Source organism: Globicephala melas, chromosome 5 (genome assembly GCF_963455315.2).
Source record: "Globicephala melas chromosome 5, mGloMel1.2, whole genome shotgun sequence".
Lineage (NCBI taxonomy): Eukaryota > Metazoa > Chordata > Mammalia > Artiodactyla > Delphinidae > Globicephala > Globicephala melas.
In genome coordinates this window covers 4,666,749-4,682,423 of record NC_083318.1, presented here as the reverse complement: position 1 = coordinate 4,682,423, position 15,675 = coordinate 4,666,749, and the positions used below count along the sequence as shown (strand labels likewise).

The 15,675-nt window shown below is 35.7% G+C and overlaps 1 protein-coding gene across 4 annotated transcripts in view; it reads left to right on the top strand.

Moving 5' to 3' along the window:
* The window catches only part of NAA15 (N-alpha-acetyltransferase 15, NatA auxiliary subunit), a 76,353-nt gene that overhangs the window by 34,817 nt on the left and 25,861 nt on the right, over nucleotides 1–15,675 (top strand). For 3 of the 4 annotated variants that reach the window (XR_009563920.2, XM_030876891.3, XM_030876890.3), the window contains exons 6-14: nucleotides 1,102–1,255; nucleotides 4,649–4,768; nucleotides 6,343–6,438; nucleotides 6,596–6,702; nucleotides 8,694–8,766; nucleotides 11,415–11,584; nucleotides 13,087–13,239; nucleotides 13,841–13,969; nucleotides 15,078–15,291. Coding sequence is in view for 3 of the 4 variants with exons in the window: in XM_030876891.3 (XP_030732751.1) it covers nucleotides 1,102–1,255; nucleotides 4,649–4,768; nucleotides 6,343–6,438; nucleotides 6,596–6,702; nucleotides 8,694–8,766; nucleotides 11,415–11,584; nucleotides 13,087–13,239; nucleotides 13,841–13,969; nucleotides 15,078–15,291 (1,216 nt within the window). In the remaining variant the exon portion in view is untranslated. The other variant, XM_060298933.1, reaches the window with a different exon arrangement.

Here is a 15,675-nt window from a genome sequence, read left to right as displayed (position 1 = left end):
CAAAGAACTCCATATAGAAGTTCACTCACATTAACTAGTTGTTAATATTTGATACATTTACTTAGTCTCTATATTTACTTAGCTATTTAATTTTTTTCCTGAAACATTTGAGAGTAATTGTAGATACCATGCTCTTTTACTCCTAAGTGCTTCAGTGTAGTATTTCCTAAGAATAACTTTATAGTTGTCAAATGTATACATACTGCTGTATAGATGATCAAAAAATTAGGAAATTTAACATTGATAGACTGTTATTATCTAATCCACAATGCATATTCAAAATTTACTAATCGACCTGTTTATATCCTTTTTAGGATTTTTTTTTCCATTTCAGGATCCAGTTTAGAATCATAACTTACATTTAGTTGTCATTTCTCTTCATTCTCTTTTAATCTGGAAGTTTCAAAGGCTTTCTCTGTATTTCATGACATTGGTAGTTTTGAAGAGTCATGGCAGTGCTTTCGTAGAACATCCATCAATTTGGATTTATTTGATGTTTCCTCATTATTAGATATTGTTATGCATTTTGGGCAGGAAACTACAGAAGTGATTTCAAGCCCTTCTTAGTTCACCACATTGAGTCACATGGTGTCTGTTCCGTTTGATTACTTGGTTAAGGTGGTGTCTGCCAGGTTTCTTCACTATAAACTTGTTATTTTTTTCTCTTTGTATTTAATAAACAATTTGAGACTTTATGAATAGTCTTGTTCCTCATCAAACTTTCACCACTAGTTTTAGCATTCATTGATTATGATTCTTGCCTGAGTCAACTGTTCCTATGATAGTTTCAAAATGGTGATTTTTCTGTCTTATTCCTTCTAGATTTATTTGACATTCTATTCTTAAGTAAGAGCTTTCCTTTCTCCCCTATTTATTTATTATATGTAAGGACTTAATGGATTATTTTATTCAGTGGGTTATAAGTTAATATTGACATTATTTACTTAGTTGCTCCCTAGAAAGATATTTAGGAATTTTAAAAAATGAATTTTGTTCATCATATATTATCCTTTGACTTTTTATATGTATTTGAGTGTGTGAACAATTTTCTAATATGAAAACAAAATTCTTACTGTTAGTATTCCTTATATCCATATATAGACATCCCCTGATAAAGTGGATTATGAATATAGTGAACTCCTTTTATATCAGAATCAAGTTCTTCGGGAAGCAGGTCTCTATAGAGAAGCTCTGGAACATCTTTGTACCTATGAAAAGCAGATTTGTGATAAACTTGCTGTAGAAGAAACCAAAGGTATTTTTTTTAAAGAGTGTAATTTATTCTGGTATTTAATTATGACAAAGAGCAAAACTGAAAAATCTAGTTGCTACTGATAGTTGCATATAACACAACTTCTTGATTTGATGTCAAAATCTATTTCTTACTCATGCACTTTGAATAATTTGTAACGTGGGAAAATACACATTCAAACAATGGATATTGTTATAGGGAAAAAAATTGTGAACAATAAATCATTGAATGAAGTGACTCAGTACAATATTTTCTCTTTAAGTATCTTTGATCTGAAAATACTGTAGAGTTTGATTAAGACACTGGAGGCAATTGCTCAATTTTATGAGACAGAGGATTTTCTTAGAAACTGCTTATTGGCAAAACTGGATGTGTACAACACATTTCTGTATTGTCAGTAATATATATTGATAAATCAGTCTTTACTAAAGTGCTTATGGGACATTCCTAGGGTTCTTCATGGTTTATCTGAATGTCTCTCTGAACATAGAACATGAATTGAAACCAGAGATTCGGCTTTATATGTGTGGATTAGGGTAGGAGGATGGGTAGATCCTTAAATAAAGATCTCCGGTTCTGCCGTTTATTAGAGGGTTGAGAAGGAGTCTTTGTAGTTTTAAAAGTTGAGGAACTGATTATGGAAAGTGAAAGAAAAATAACAAGTAATTGAGAATATGAGTACTTCCTAAGAATTGCCGTCTGAAATATTCCTTTACCTTTGTGACACCAGGCGACTGAAGTTCGTTGGTTTCAGATTTCTTTGGCTTCCCTTGAAGTTGAACACTAGAAAGTGTGGTATCTGTATGCGGAGTGGGTATAGCCACCATTTGCTTGATGAACTTTTCAGCAGAGGATAATGCTGCTGGCAAGAAAAGAATGGAAGTCTAAGGCGTCTGGAGCTCATTTGTGAGCTGTAGACCCAAGACAGCCCTCTCGCACTTGAGTTGATCATCCCTTAGCAGTCTGTTAGTTATAAAGGAGGAGGTTTCTGACTTACTGGAAAGATCACGAGGTTGAGAAAACTAGTTTGAATTCCTTCATTGGCTACTAACCAGCTAAATGATGAGGGGCAAGACTTGAGCCTCAGTTTCTTTACGGAAATATGTGACATTGTTCAAAATACTCTTAAGTACATTGTTTTGTTTTATTATTTTTATAACTTTCTTAGTGAGGAAGAATGACAGCTCAAGCTGAGGACTCAGAATTGACCCATGGATTTAGCAGTTTGGAAGTTACTGATGACCTTAACAAAAAAACATTCTGAACATTTGGAAGGAGGGTAGTAAAAGCCCAAACAGATCAAGTAGATTTAAATGAGATTTAAGTAGAGGAATTGAAGATAGCATGCATAAATGATGCATACAAGTAGTTTTGCTGTATAGGAAACACCTATAGGGTAGTGGTGGATGGAATGGGTTATAGGATCAAAAGAAGATTTGTACAGCATTTGCTTATGCTCACTGGATAATGAGACAGAGTATGCAGTACAGTAGAGGGTGTGTGATCTAGTGGGTAAGTTGAAAGGTTGGGCTTACATAGCAGAATGAATAGTTCATCCCCAGTAATGAGAGATGGTACAGTGTATGGGCAAGCAGGTGTGTCGATGTAGTGGGTATTTGGGAGTTCTCTACTAGTTGCTTCCATTTTCTCAGTGAAATAGGAAACAGAACCATCAGTTCGTTCCACATAATATGTTTTGATATTTCCAGTGAATCAGGTATTGGGGACAGGGTATATAAAGAGAATAGAAGGGAACTAAGAGTAGAGTCATCAATCGTCGGATATTCCAGTAATAAAAGGCATTGATGTTAGTGGTGGGTAGTCAGGATAATTTAGGAATTTCCTGGCGTGGGTGAGTGGGCATAGTTAGGCAGAAAGTTTCATTGTTAATTCTTATACCATCAGTTTCTTCTACAAGGGAAAGGTGGGTAAAGATTACGGGAAGGAAATGTGGATGGGTGTAGCGTAGGGGAGAAAAGTTGCAGAATATTATTTGTTTTTAGTGAAGTAGGCTTTTGGTTAGTGTAGAGCTGACCGTTAACTTTGGTGCTGTTGACATTTTGGGACCAAGGTGTTGGAGGTGGAAGTTTCCTGTATGTTGTGTAATGTTTAGCAGCATTGGTAGCTTCTACCTATCAGATACCATAGCACCTGCTCCCCGTATTACTGTGACACCAAAAATGTCTCCAGATCTTGCTAAATGTCTCATGGATGGCAAAAATGCACCTGGTTGAGAACCACTGAGGGTATAAACATTAAGAATATGGGCTCATTTAGCCAAATTGCTTGGGTTCAGATCCTGACTCTTAACAGTTAACTATCTGAAAGACCCTTGACAAGTTTACTTATGTTCTCTGCTTTACAATGACACAAATAATAGTAACCTATCTCATAGAGCTTTGAGAATTGAATTAAGTAATGCAAGTGAAACATTTAAAAGTCACTTTCACTCTCAGTAAGTGTTCATTTTTATTATCTGATAATAGAAAGGGTGCAAGAGTGAAGTCCTGGTTTGAAAATAATACGTTTGGTGAATGGGAGCCCATTAAGGTAGGGAAGAGGATTCCCGAGTAGTGTTTGAGGCTTGTGTGAGTTTGGAGCTCATATATTTCTAGTGAAACCGGTGCCTCAGTCCATTCATCTGCTGACTTCTTTTATGCGAAGGTGTACAGCAAGCAAGCAGTCGGGGTGATCCAGGCCTTAAAATTGGTAAATGAGGGAGCCTAGGTTTTGAGATTAGTTTTCATATTTGGGGCTGCTAATGTCATTCAGGGATGAGATTGGTCATGCAACCCAGAGAAGACAAGCAGTGAGCCTACAGGTTGCTGAAAGGCGTGAAGAAAAGGGAACGGTTTTCCTCTAGGGTTGGAGGGTTGGATTAGTGAGACAAGAAGAAGAAAGTCAAGATAGTTAAGTTTAAAGCAAGATGCATATTTGGTAGTTGGAAGAGAGAAAAATCAGTTGTGGGAAGAGAGACAATGTGGCCATGCTTATGGGCTGCTAGAGCACAATCGTTTCTTAGTTGATTAGGGCATCATAAGGTTAGGGTATTGGATTGGGGCATTAATTTGGATTTTGAAATTGTCCATATGTTGTCAGGAATACTTGAGTAGTAGATGATGGCTTGGTGACTGTGTTCAGTGACCTTGAGAGAGTAGCCTGGAGTTAGAAAAATACCTGAATAAATTGAGGATGTGAAGAGGATGGCATTTCTACACATGAACTTTCAAAAAGGAGGGACAATAAAGTAACATGGTAAATAGTCTTGTTGAGGGGAATTGAGAACTCAGGAGGATACCAAATCTACCCACTTCCCAATATTGAAGAGGTTTTAAGAGAAAGTTTGGGGAAAACTTAAAGTTACAATCAGAAGATACTTAATTTGTTTTTTATCAGGGGAACTTCTGTTGCAATTATGTCGTTTGGAAGATGCAGCTGATGTTTACAGAGGATTACAAGAGAGAAATCCTGAAAACTGGGCCTATTACAAAGGCTTGGAAAAGGCACTCAAGCCAGGTAGCATTGGTTAAAACTTACTCTCTAAGTTTTAATTGCTTCTTTTGTTAATATATATTGTGTTAACTCAGTGAAAATCATAACTAGAAGAACTGGTTAAGAATTGGTTCAGGGACTTCCTTGCTGGTCCAGTGGGTAAGACTCTGCGCTCCCAATGCAGGGGGTCCGGGTTCAATCCCTGTTCGGGGAACTAGATGCTACATGCATGCCACAACTAAGAAGTCCGCATGCTACAACTAAACATGCCTCAACGAAGATCCCGTGTGCCTCAACTAAGACCTGGCACAGCCTAAATAAATAAATAAATATTTTAAAAAGAGAAAGGTTAACAGGAGAAAAACTAATTAAAATAAAGAATTGGTTCAAAATCTGAATATAGAAGTACATTTGTGAACTTCCATTTAATATGGTAGACTAAGTGTTTTCTGAAACCTCTCTTCTACTACAAATTCAAAGAAAGAGTTGTGAAAATAATTTTAGAAACAAGTTTGAAAAATTTACAAATGCATAGCAGCATCAGAAACGTGAAAGGGAAAAGTAGAAATGGAGATGTCTCCCCAAAGGAAAGACTTCTGTGATAACCTGTGGCTACAGCAGAGTGGCATGCCAGGGGCAAGTGAATGTTGCCAAGCTGAAAGGGAAGTACTGTTTCCTATGTGGGAAGAAGGACTCAAATAAACTTGGTCCAGAGACACTCTTCTCCCCAACCATTCTCTCCCATGAATAGGACCTGCTTGTGAGGACAAACCCAGAAACATGTCATCTACAAAAAGGCAGAGTCTTTAGCCAGGATGATCTAATTTGAAGCGAAGTTTCCCACAAGACTGATAGTGAACTATTCCTGGTACATTGATAAATGTGAAAGAAACCTTGTACAAAGAATGTCATCCTCTGTAGTAACACCAGCATTGGAAAGGTAATCATCAGTGCCAGCCAAAGGGAGAGTAGAGATCGTAGAGAAGCCTAAGATGAAGAGAGGCAATGAAATATGCACAGTTAAGAGAAAGTGCCTGTTAGGAATCTGGGAAATGAAAAACATACTTCTTGATGTGACATGAAAATCTTAATAGATTAAATATAAGGGGCCACAGCTGAGGGAAATTAGTGACGTGGAAGATTGAACAAGAAAGTTCTTACCTGAGAGTAAAAGAAAATATAAAAGAAATATGGAGAAATGGAAGATAGAGGATAAATCCAGAAGCTCCAAGATAAATCAAAGGAGAGGAGTTAGAGGAGAGGCTGAAAAGAATACTGGAGAAGCCATAGGTGGAAACATAATAACCGAGCCTTTCTTGGAACTGCAGTAGAGCAGGCAGATTTTGAAAGGCCACCTAAAGCAGAGCAGGATAAGGAAAATTATGTATTTTATATGATTATAGATTGAAATATGAAAATATTAGAAGTATTCTAAAATGATTGTTGATATATTTAGGTGGTTAGATTATGAATAATTTTTCCCATGTTCAAATTTTCTGTTTAATATGGTAATTTTTATATATTTTCAGAAATTTGTAATTTTCTAGAAAAATATGTTTTAATTACATATGAAAAATAATTTTTGTTTTGATTTGCAGCTAATATGTTAGAACGACTAAAAATTTATGAGGAGGCCTGGACTAAGTATCCCAGGGGATTGGTGCCAAGAAGACTGCCGTTAAACTTTTTATCTGGTAAGTGAGAATAATTGTGAAGGAATGAAAATGGTGTGATGATATACAGTATCTTTCCTTGGTTTTAAATATATGAGTATGCATGTTAAGGTTTTAATGTGTGCATTTTTAGAGTTGTCTGGGTACATGTAAGTCAACAGGATTTTTTTCTTCCAAGGTGAGAAGTTTAAAGAATGTTTGGATAAGTTCCTAAGGATGAACTTCAGCAAGGGTTGTCCACCAGTCTTCAATACTTTGAGGTCTCTATACAAAGATAAAGAAAAGGTAAAGCAAAATACAATGGTTTGGTTTGGTTTTGTGTTTTGACTATCATTTCTTTGCTCAGTATTTGGAATAATTGGTTCTTGGCTACCTGTGCACATAGTATACGCCGTGTGAATCTGCTAACAGTCTTCCTAGCTTGCAGTTTAAATGCTTCTGTGCCTCATTTCCTTTTCATCCTCCGCTCTCTAGCTGAATAAATTACTGCTTATTTGTTCTGTCTTTTGTTTCTGATATGTACTTTTTAATGAGTTGGTACAGGGATGAAAAGTTGGTAAGGTAGTGATTTCTTCAGTATTTTCTCTAATTCCTGCTCATGGGGAAACCCAGAAGTAATTTTTTTTTTTTTTGAACTAAGTTGAAGCTTAGTAATATTTCTCCTTTTTATTTGGTAGAAAAAAAATTCTGTCAGAAGAGTTTGTTTGCTGTCCCAGTAAGTCAGCTTACTCTTTCAGCTACGTATTACAACATTCAAAACGCTGGTTAAAGGGTGTTTTAATCTTTTTTCTTTGGCCGCACTGCATGGCGTGGGATATCTTGGTTCCCCAACCAGGGATCGAACCCATGCCCCCTGCAATGGAAGCATGGATTCTTATCCACTGGACCACCAGGGAAGTCCCAAGGGTGTTTTAATCCTGGTTTAGATTATTTTGTTTATAAGTACAGTGGCATCAGACATGTTGGCTGGGTTTAAAAAAAAACACCGTAAAGGTGGGAAAGATTAAATGTGCTAAACATTTAAACCTAAAGTATATAAAGGGCACTTACTCTGACGGTCTTTTGTTGAAAGGTCCAAGATATGGGCTTTATTGATGACTGTTTCACCTTTTTTCCCCCTTGATTAAATCACATTGATAGAATATGGTATTTTACTTCTAGTTTTGGTACAGTGAGAACGTGATGCTTGTGAAGCAATCTTGATTGTAGAATCATATATATTGTTACGAGTTTTCCCTTTATGGTTATCTTTTTAAACCTAAATTGGTAAAAAATGTCTAATTTGTCTGTGAGTCTTTCCATGGTATTTGACTTAATAGAAGCAGTTCTTTCTTTTTGTTCTCATTTCTTAAGTTTACATAATATTGAATTAAATTCTGCAATGATGATAATGAATGCAACTAATTCAAACAGGTTGGGAAAACAAACCTCTTAGTAAGCATGTAGCTCACCTTGTGGGAGAAGAACATGGGCGCAGCAGAATAACCTAGCTGTGGCCATTCAGTCCTCACAATTTTCTGAGGTGATGGAGAGAGCTGGTGTTAACCTGTTGAGTCAGTTAAGTTGAGGTCATTTAAGAGAGCTTCTGTAGTAACAAATTCATTATAGATGGATTAAGCAAAGAAGGGAATTAATAAATTAAAAGTATTCACAGATCTCTTACGAAGCCAGGAGTAAGTAGTACAGTCATGACTCAGGAGAGACCAGAACTGGGACAGCCACTCACTCTCCTGGATCTCAGAAACCCACCTACGGTGCCATGCTTCTCTGTTACTGATGCTTTCCCCACGGTGATGAAATTGAGAGTGGATGCTGTCATATGCTTGTGGAATTTCTCTTTTTACACAGTATTTAATTCTTGATTCCTAAAGTGCAAATGTTAACTGTGTTATTTATGTGAATTGAGGTAACAATGAACCAAGATAAAAATCATCCCTAACACTACCTCTTTCTGTCCAGCCTTTTCCTGATTTCTAGTTCAGCTTGATGCTTTATTTTATAGCAGGGAAAGGAGTTGCCAGTAAGTTTTTTGGAAAGTTTTGCCTTAAAACACACCTTCATAAATGTATGGTTTTAAATTTTTATCCATAGGTTAAGAGATTTATAAAAAGGTGTGTGTGTGTGTATGAGAGGGAGGGAGAGAGAGAGAGAGAGGTGGAGGGGGGAATCGGAATGTTTATTTAGCCCTCTAGTAGTAAATAACACATTTTGCACAAGCATAGTAACTATATATTTATTTATTTTTATTAAAGTGTGCTTGTGTGTTTGTACTCCAGGTGGCAATCATAGAAGAATTAGTAGTAGGTTATGAAACATCTCTAAAAAGCTGCCGGTTATTTAACCCCAGTGGTAAGTGCTCAAGTTTTATGTTTTAAAAAAATCTTGAAAATCTTAATATGTTGCGAAATTCTTGATCAGAAGGTCAGTATTGTTCATTATTTAGTCAGTAAGCTTAGTATATTTAAACTTTTTTTCCCTTTAAGATGAAGGTGCATTAATGTACACATTGTGTGAAATGTACATTGGTAAGAAGATAATCAGTAGCTTATTGAAAAAAATTTTATGTAAAATTTAAAACACCTGCAAAACTAGATGTACTAGTATGATGACACTCCATTTACCCGCCACTCAACTTCAGTAGTTTTTACCTCATGGCCAAAGTTATTTCATCTGTATCCTTACCTACTTCCCTTACTCCCATGTTATTCTAAAACAGATCCCAAACATCACATCATTTCATCCATGAATATTTCAGTATTCTAAAGATTATAACCATAATAGCGTCACCATACTTGAACATTAATACTTTCTTAATATCAAAGAAAAAAGTCCATGCTTACATTTCCAGGTATCTTGGAAATAGCATTTTTTCTCTTTGTTTTTGAAGTTTGTTTGAATGAAGATCCAGGTGAAATCTATACTTTGAGTTTGTTTGATATGTCTCTTAGCCCTTTTTTATAAATCTGTAGGTTTTCCCTCTTTCTTCCTGCAATTTATTTATTAAAGAAGTTAGTTTTTTTCCCTTGAGTTTTTCTATAGTATGGATTTTGCTGAATATACCCATATCGTGTTGCTTAACATGTTATTTCTCTGTCCTCTGGATTTGTTACAAATTAGTAGCTGGATACACAGCTGTGCTGTCTAGTATGGTAGCCATTAGCCACATGGGGCTATTAAAATGTTTTTAATTAAATAAAAAATTTAATTAGTTGCACTAGCCACATTTCAAGCGCTGCTCAATAGCTAGTGCAAATCGAATGCCTGCCCTATTAGACAGGGCAGATCCAGAACATTTCCATCATTACGGAAACTTCTCACGGAAAGGTCTGACTGCAGGTTTGATGAGATTTGATTTGATTTTTTTTTTTTCCTTTTTGTTTTAAAGACAAAGGGATGAGCAAGATTATTTCAAGATGGTGGTGTGTTCTTTGATCAAGAGGCATGAAGTATTTGTTTCATATGTTAAGAACTGTTAAGAATTACAAGCTAGTGATATTCTACCATTCATTTTTTTATTATCTTAAAGAGATACTATCTGTCATCTGCTTATGCAGTATTTCAGTTTGTATAGAAAAAGCAAGATAAATGCTGCTTTTTCTCCCCTGCCTAGCCTACTTTTTTGTTCTTTACCAGTTTTCAAAATAATGAATTGGTTTAGTAGCATTCTTCAAAGATGGCCAATACATGTTTTAAAGGTATTATTATGAATTCATGACTTTAACCATATTTGCAGTTTCAAATGGTTTAAACCTTCACATACTAGGATAGTAGTTGATAGCTTCCTTGCAGTTTGGTATGACAAAATATTGTAGCTCACCTTGTATACTGCCCACAGCAGACGTGTAATCAGTTGTTTTTCCCAAGGAGCCCTGTTTCCTGCAGTGGGAAAGCCCAGTATGGGACCTGGGGTGCTTATTGCTATTGAGTTGATCACTGTTTCTAGGTCTCAGATGAATTTAAATAGTACTTTTTAGAAGGCGTTACCATGGTTTCATCGGTTAATCATCATGATGTTCCTTTGATTATCAGCATTTTCCTACATATTTTACAAATGTGGAAGAGGTTCAATGACATGCCCAAGAATATGCAGCACTTTAGTTGCAGATCTATCAGAACGGGAGTTGGTGAGTTCCACTCCTATTGTTTGTCCACTGAGCCATCCTACTTCTACTAGGATAAAAATAAGCACTGTTGCTTTCTTTGAAAGCAAATAACAGTTCTTAGATTTTAGAAATTTGTATTAAAAAATCATTTTTTAATGTGTGGGTTGTATATTTAACTTGCACACTTTCTTGTGAGTATATAAAAATAAAATTATGAACTAAAATACAGAATAAGTATTTTTACTCATCTCATTTTTTGGGTATAATTTTTATTTAACCTAAATTATGCATTGTTGCATATTCAGAATAATATTAAAATATGTTAAGAATCTTATAATCACCAAAATTCAAAATAACCACATCACAAGTATATTTATGTATAGTTTGGTACATTAGCTAGAAACCCAATTGAGCAGTCATGCCTTTCTTCTTTCTTTTTCTTTTTTTACCGTCACATTAATGGAAATTTTCTCTTTATTTATTTATTTTTTTTCCCTCATACATAACATCCTGATCAGTATACTCGTAGTTCTAGTACAACTTGTCGTGTCCTCTCCCCCCGAACCCTCCCCTTCCCCTCCCTCCCCTCAGTTTTCTTTTTAGGTAATTTGTTATAGCTTTGATCTCATTCATCTGCCATGTTAACTATATGAAGTTATTACTATGCAAGGCATTGTGCTAGGAGCTATAATGATACAGAGCAGAAAGCGTGGTCCCTTCCAAAGATTTTATAGGGTTAGAGCTAGTTGCATAACTAGATGCATAAATCACATGGTTTGAGCTGCTTCCCTTGTTAATAAAGATAGAGCCACTTTGCGGTGGCTAGTCTGTTACTAATATCTCTAATGACTAAGCTTGCTTTCTTTCCTCCCCCGCCCCCCCCACTTTTCAAAGACGATGGGAAGGAAGAACCGCCAACCACGTTACTTTGGGTCCAGTACTACTTGGCACAGCACTACGACAGGACTGGGCAGCCGTCTGTTGCTCTGGGGTACATAAATACCGCTATTGAAAGTACACCCACGTTGATAGAACTCTTTCTTGTGAAAGCTAAAATCTATAAGGTAAAAATCTTTTCTCCTCTTTTGTTATGAGGCAGTGAAACACAAATTAAGAAAACACATGCTGTAGAGTCTGAATGCGGTAAGAGAAATGGCATATTTGATAGCTCGCAAAACATGGAGCAGCAAATATAGTCCATTTCTCAGTCTGATTACTTTGAGACCTGTCATGGTCATGCTCATTTGCTCACCCATCTATATCTGTTTATGTACAAACACAAGTATACATATATACGTACGATCATTCATATATATGGTTGTTCATACACATACCTGGTTATTTTCTTGGTTTTAAGTAGCAAGACTATAGATAATAAATAATTACATTTGCTGCGAAATGTTTGTTTCTATTAACATTTCCGTAAGATCATATATATCAGTATCTGTTAATCTTAAAACGAAACTGAAGATGTCTACTATGAATTCTACGTATTACCTCCTTGCCGTTTCAACTCCTGGGTCTTGCTTGAGAAAAATCATCTTAAAGTTGCCGCTTTACTATCTTAATACAAATATAATTTAGTAATAAAAGCTCTTGGGGAAGAGATTGTAAACCAATAATTCATTTACCAAAAAATTATGAAATTAAGTAATTTTTTTTTGAAATTAATTAATTTATTTTTGGCTGCGTTGGGTCTTTGTTGCTGTGCGTGGGCTTTCTCTAGTTGCGCCAAGCAGGGGCTACTCTTCGTTGCAGTGCACAGGCTTCTCATTGCGGTGGTTTCTCTTGCTGCGGAGCCTGGGCTCTAGGCGCATGGGCTTCAGTAGTTGTGGCACGTGGGCTCAGTAGTTGTGGCTCACGGGCTCTAGAGCACAGGCTTGGTAGTTGTGATGCACAGGCTTAGTTGCTCCGCAGCATGTGGGATCTTCCCAGACCAGGGCTTGAACCCGTGTCCCCTGCATTGGCAGGTGGATTCTTAACCACTGCACCACGAGGAAGTCCCCCAAGTAATGTTTTAAAAGCACTTTTTTAAAGCCAAGTAAGGCTCATTAGTTTTGTGACCTTCCCAAATGGACTAGTTAGACGAAGTAGAATGAGGATCATTGTGGAATGTCCACCAGTGGTCCTAATTGTAATGTTTCCATGGTTCTTTTGGAGTAGAAATTTGACCATCCGTTTGCCTTTTATGACCTTTACAGTAAACTTTGTTGTTCTGGCTTAAAGATTTTGATTATTATCTATTCTTTGATTCAGTGATTATTTTTGAGTATTCACCATGTGCCAGGCACTGTTGTAGTGTGTAGTCAATGAGGTTATAACAGTAGACAAAATTTTTAAAACAAATCTTTACTATCAGAGAGCTTATATTCTGCATCGCCAGAAAGGTATCAGAACTTATATTTCTGTAGAATGTATGCATCTACGTTGATTAGGGTTGTAAGAGACAGAAGATTACTGTTTCTTCCATTTGTGTTTTATTTATGAACAGGAAACTAATTACTTGCATAGTAAAATTAGCATACTCTGACTGGTTTATTTTGCTTTTGTACCCTGTTATTATTAGCATGCTGGGAATATTAAAGAAGCTGCGAGGTGGATGGATGAGGCCCAGGCCTTGGACACAGCAGACAGATTTATCAACTCCAAGTGTGCAAAATACATGCTAAAAGCCAATCTGATAAAAGAGGCTGAAGAAATGTGCTCGAAGTTTACAAGGGTTTGTACAGCTAGTTTTCTTGCTTGTGAATAAATAGTTCATACTTGTATACCTTGTTTATTTTTCAAAATTTACGTCTGATATTTTTAATATCAACACAGGATTTTAATTGAATTGCCTTATCAGAAAAAACTGAAATCAATATTAGTATAAAACATCATTTTTTAAATATGGTTGTACAGTGGGTTTTTAAACTCTGATTTATATTGATGTATGTTCAGTTGAAATTTTTAAGGGCGAAGGGAACTAATACTAATTGAACATCTGCCGTGTGTTACTGTTCTGTTTCTTATGTTACTTTCCATCCCCAATTATGTAGACCTTTTTTTTTTTTTTTTTTTTTTTTTTTTTTTTTTTTTATGTAGACCTTTTGATTAATCATTTACAAGGGTGTATGTGTATATTTTTTTAGTGGTTAGAAATACAATTCTAATTTCTTTCACATATTAACTATTCCCTCTTACCCTGAGAATGGTTTAAAAAATTAGAAAATTATTTTGAAAGAATTCAAATCAATTGACCATCTTTCCTTTTTAAATCCTATGGTGGAATAATGTATTTGATAAGAAATTGTCTTTGAGTGTGTGTGCTTTTCATATAGGAAGGAACATCAGCGGTTGAGAATTTAAATGAAATGCAATGCATGTGGTTCCAGACAGAATGTGCCCAAGCTTATAAGGCAATGAATAAATTTGGTGAAGCACTTAAGAAATGTCATGAGATTGAGAGAGTAAGTACCACATACATAAAAGTTTCTCATTTCATTTTGTTACACATTGAAAGTTTTGAGGAAATCCTATAGTTTTTTTCTCTTCTCTCACCTTATAATGTATAGTAAGTGATTTCTAAAAACCAGTGTTCATATTTTTCAAGTTTTATAATGGAAATAATATAGACTATATTAAGCAGACTTCCCCATTGTCTACTCTTCCTGCCAGAATTTATGTAAGAAACTTAAGGGAAAGTTTGTATCTTGGCTGCGTTTTCATTGATTTCTGAATGTTTCTGCTACATTAATACATACAAAGCTCATCAAGCTATCCCAGAAACGTGTTTGTTGTGGGGTTGATTGGTGGTGCCTTATGCCCTGATAAATATTATTTATAAGCTTTGAAGCCTTTTCACAGTACTTCTGTAACCTATGTAATTCCTCACGTTCTGATAAATTTATTCTTTTCTTAGTCCTTTTCACTTCGAGTCATTTCTATCACTAGTATTTGGCTTTCATTTTTTATGATTTTCATATATAAAAATAATTTATATAATTTCATGCTTGTTCTGTTATTGAGTCGAGAACCCCAGAGCTTAGTTGAAATGTGTTAGCTTCCGGTTGCTTGACTTACTCACTGATTGATTTCTCACCGACGTACCAGCATTTCATTGCATAGGATTCAGATTTGTATTCTCAGAAAAATTACCAAATACTGCAGTATTAAAATCCTTTGCAAATTGTTCTAAAGACTGAATGTTTAACATGTAAATCTACTGTACTGCACTATTATGTATGCTAATAAATTCTGTTGGATTTGTCCTGATAGCTTTATTTAAGTATGATTAAGGAAGGAATAAATATATGTATTTTAAAGCATTGTGTTTCCTTTCATTCAACAAGTAATTCAGTGCCTAAAGTATGCCATTATACTATGCTAGGTGATGGCCAATTATATTTGCTTATTTGATATGCAAAGTATTTAAATTGAATTATTGTCATTTTTAATATTTTTAAATTTTACTGATTTTTTTTCATGCCTGAGAAACAAGTAATTCCAAGGCTTTCATTTTTGTAGTTTCTTTGCTATTGCTATACTTCACTGTAATAAAAAAGATAATTTTGTTAGCATTTTATAGAAATCACTGATGACCAGTTTGACTTTCATACATACTGTATGAGGAAGATTACCCTTAGATCATATGTGGACTTATTAAAACTAGAAGATGTACTTCGACAGCATCCATTTTACTTCAAGGCAGCAAGAATTGCTATAGAGATCTATTTGAAGCTTCATGACAACCCCCTTACAGATGAGAATAAAGAACATGAAGCTGACACAGGTATAATAATCAAAGAGTTCTTATTGTTTCTGTGGTGTGTATGTGTGTACTTATGTTTTTGTGTAATGTAGATTTTTCCTGAGCTTTTTTTTTTTTTTTTTTTTTTGCTGTGTTGGGTCTTTGTTGCTGCACACAGGCTTTCTCTAGTTGCGGCGAGCGAGGGCTACTCTTCGTTGAGGTGCGCGGGCTTCTCATTGCAGTGGCTTCTCTTGTTGCAGAGCACAGGCTCTAGGCTCGTGGGCTTCATAGTTGTGGCTCACGAGCTCTAGAGCGCAGGCTCAGTAGTTGTGGAGCACATGTGGGATCTTAGTTGCTCCACGGCATGTGGGATCTTCCTGGACCAGAGCTCGAACCCGTGTCCCCTGCATTGGCAGGCAGATTCTT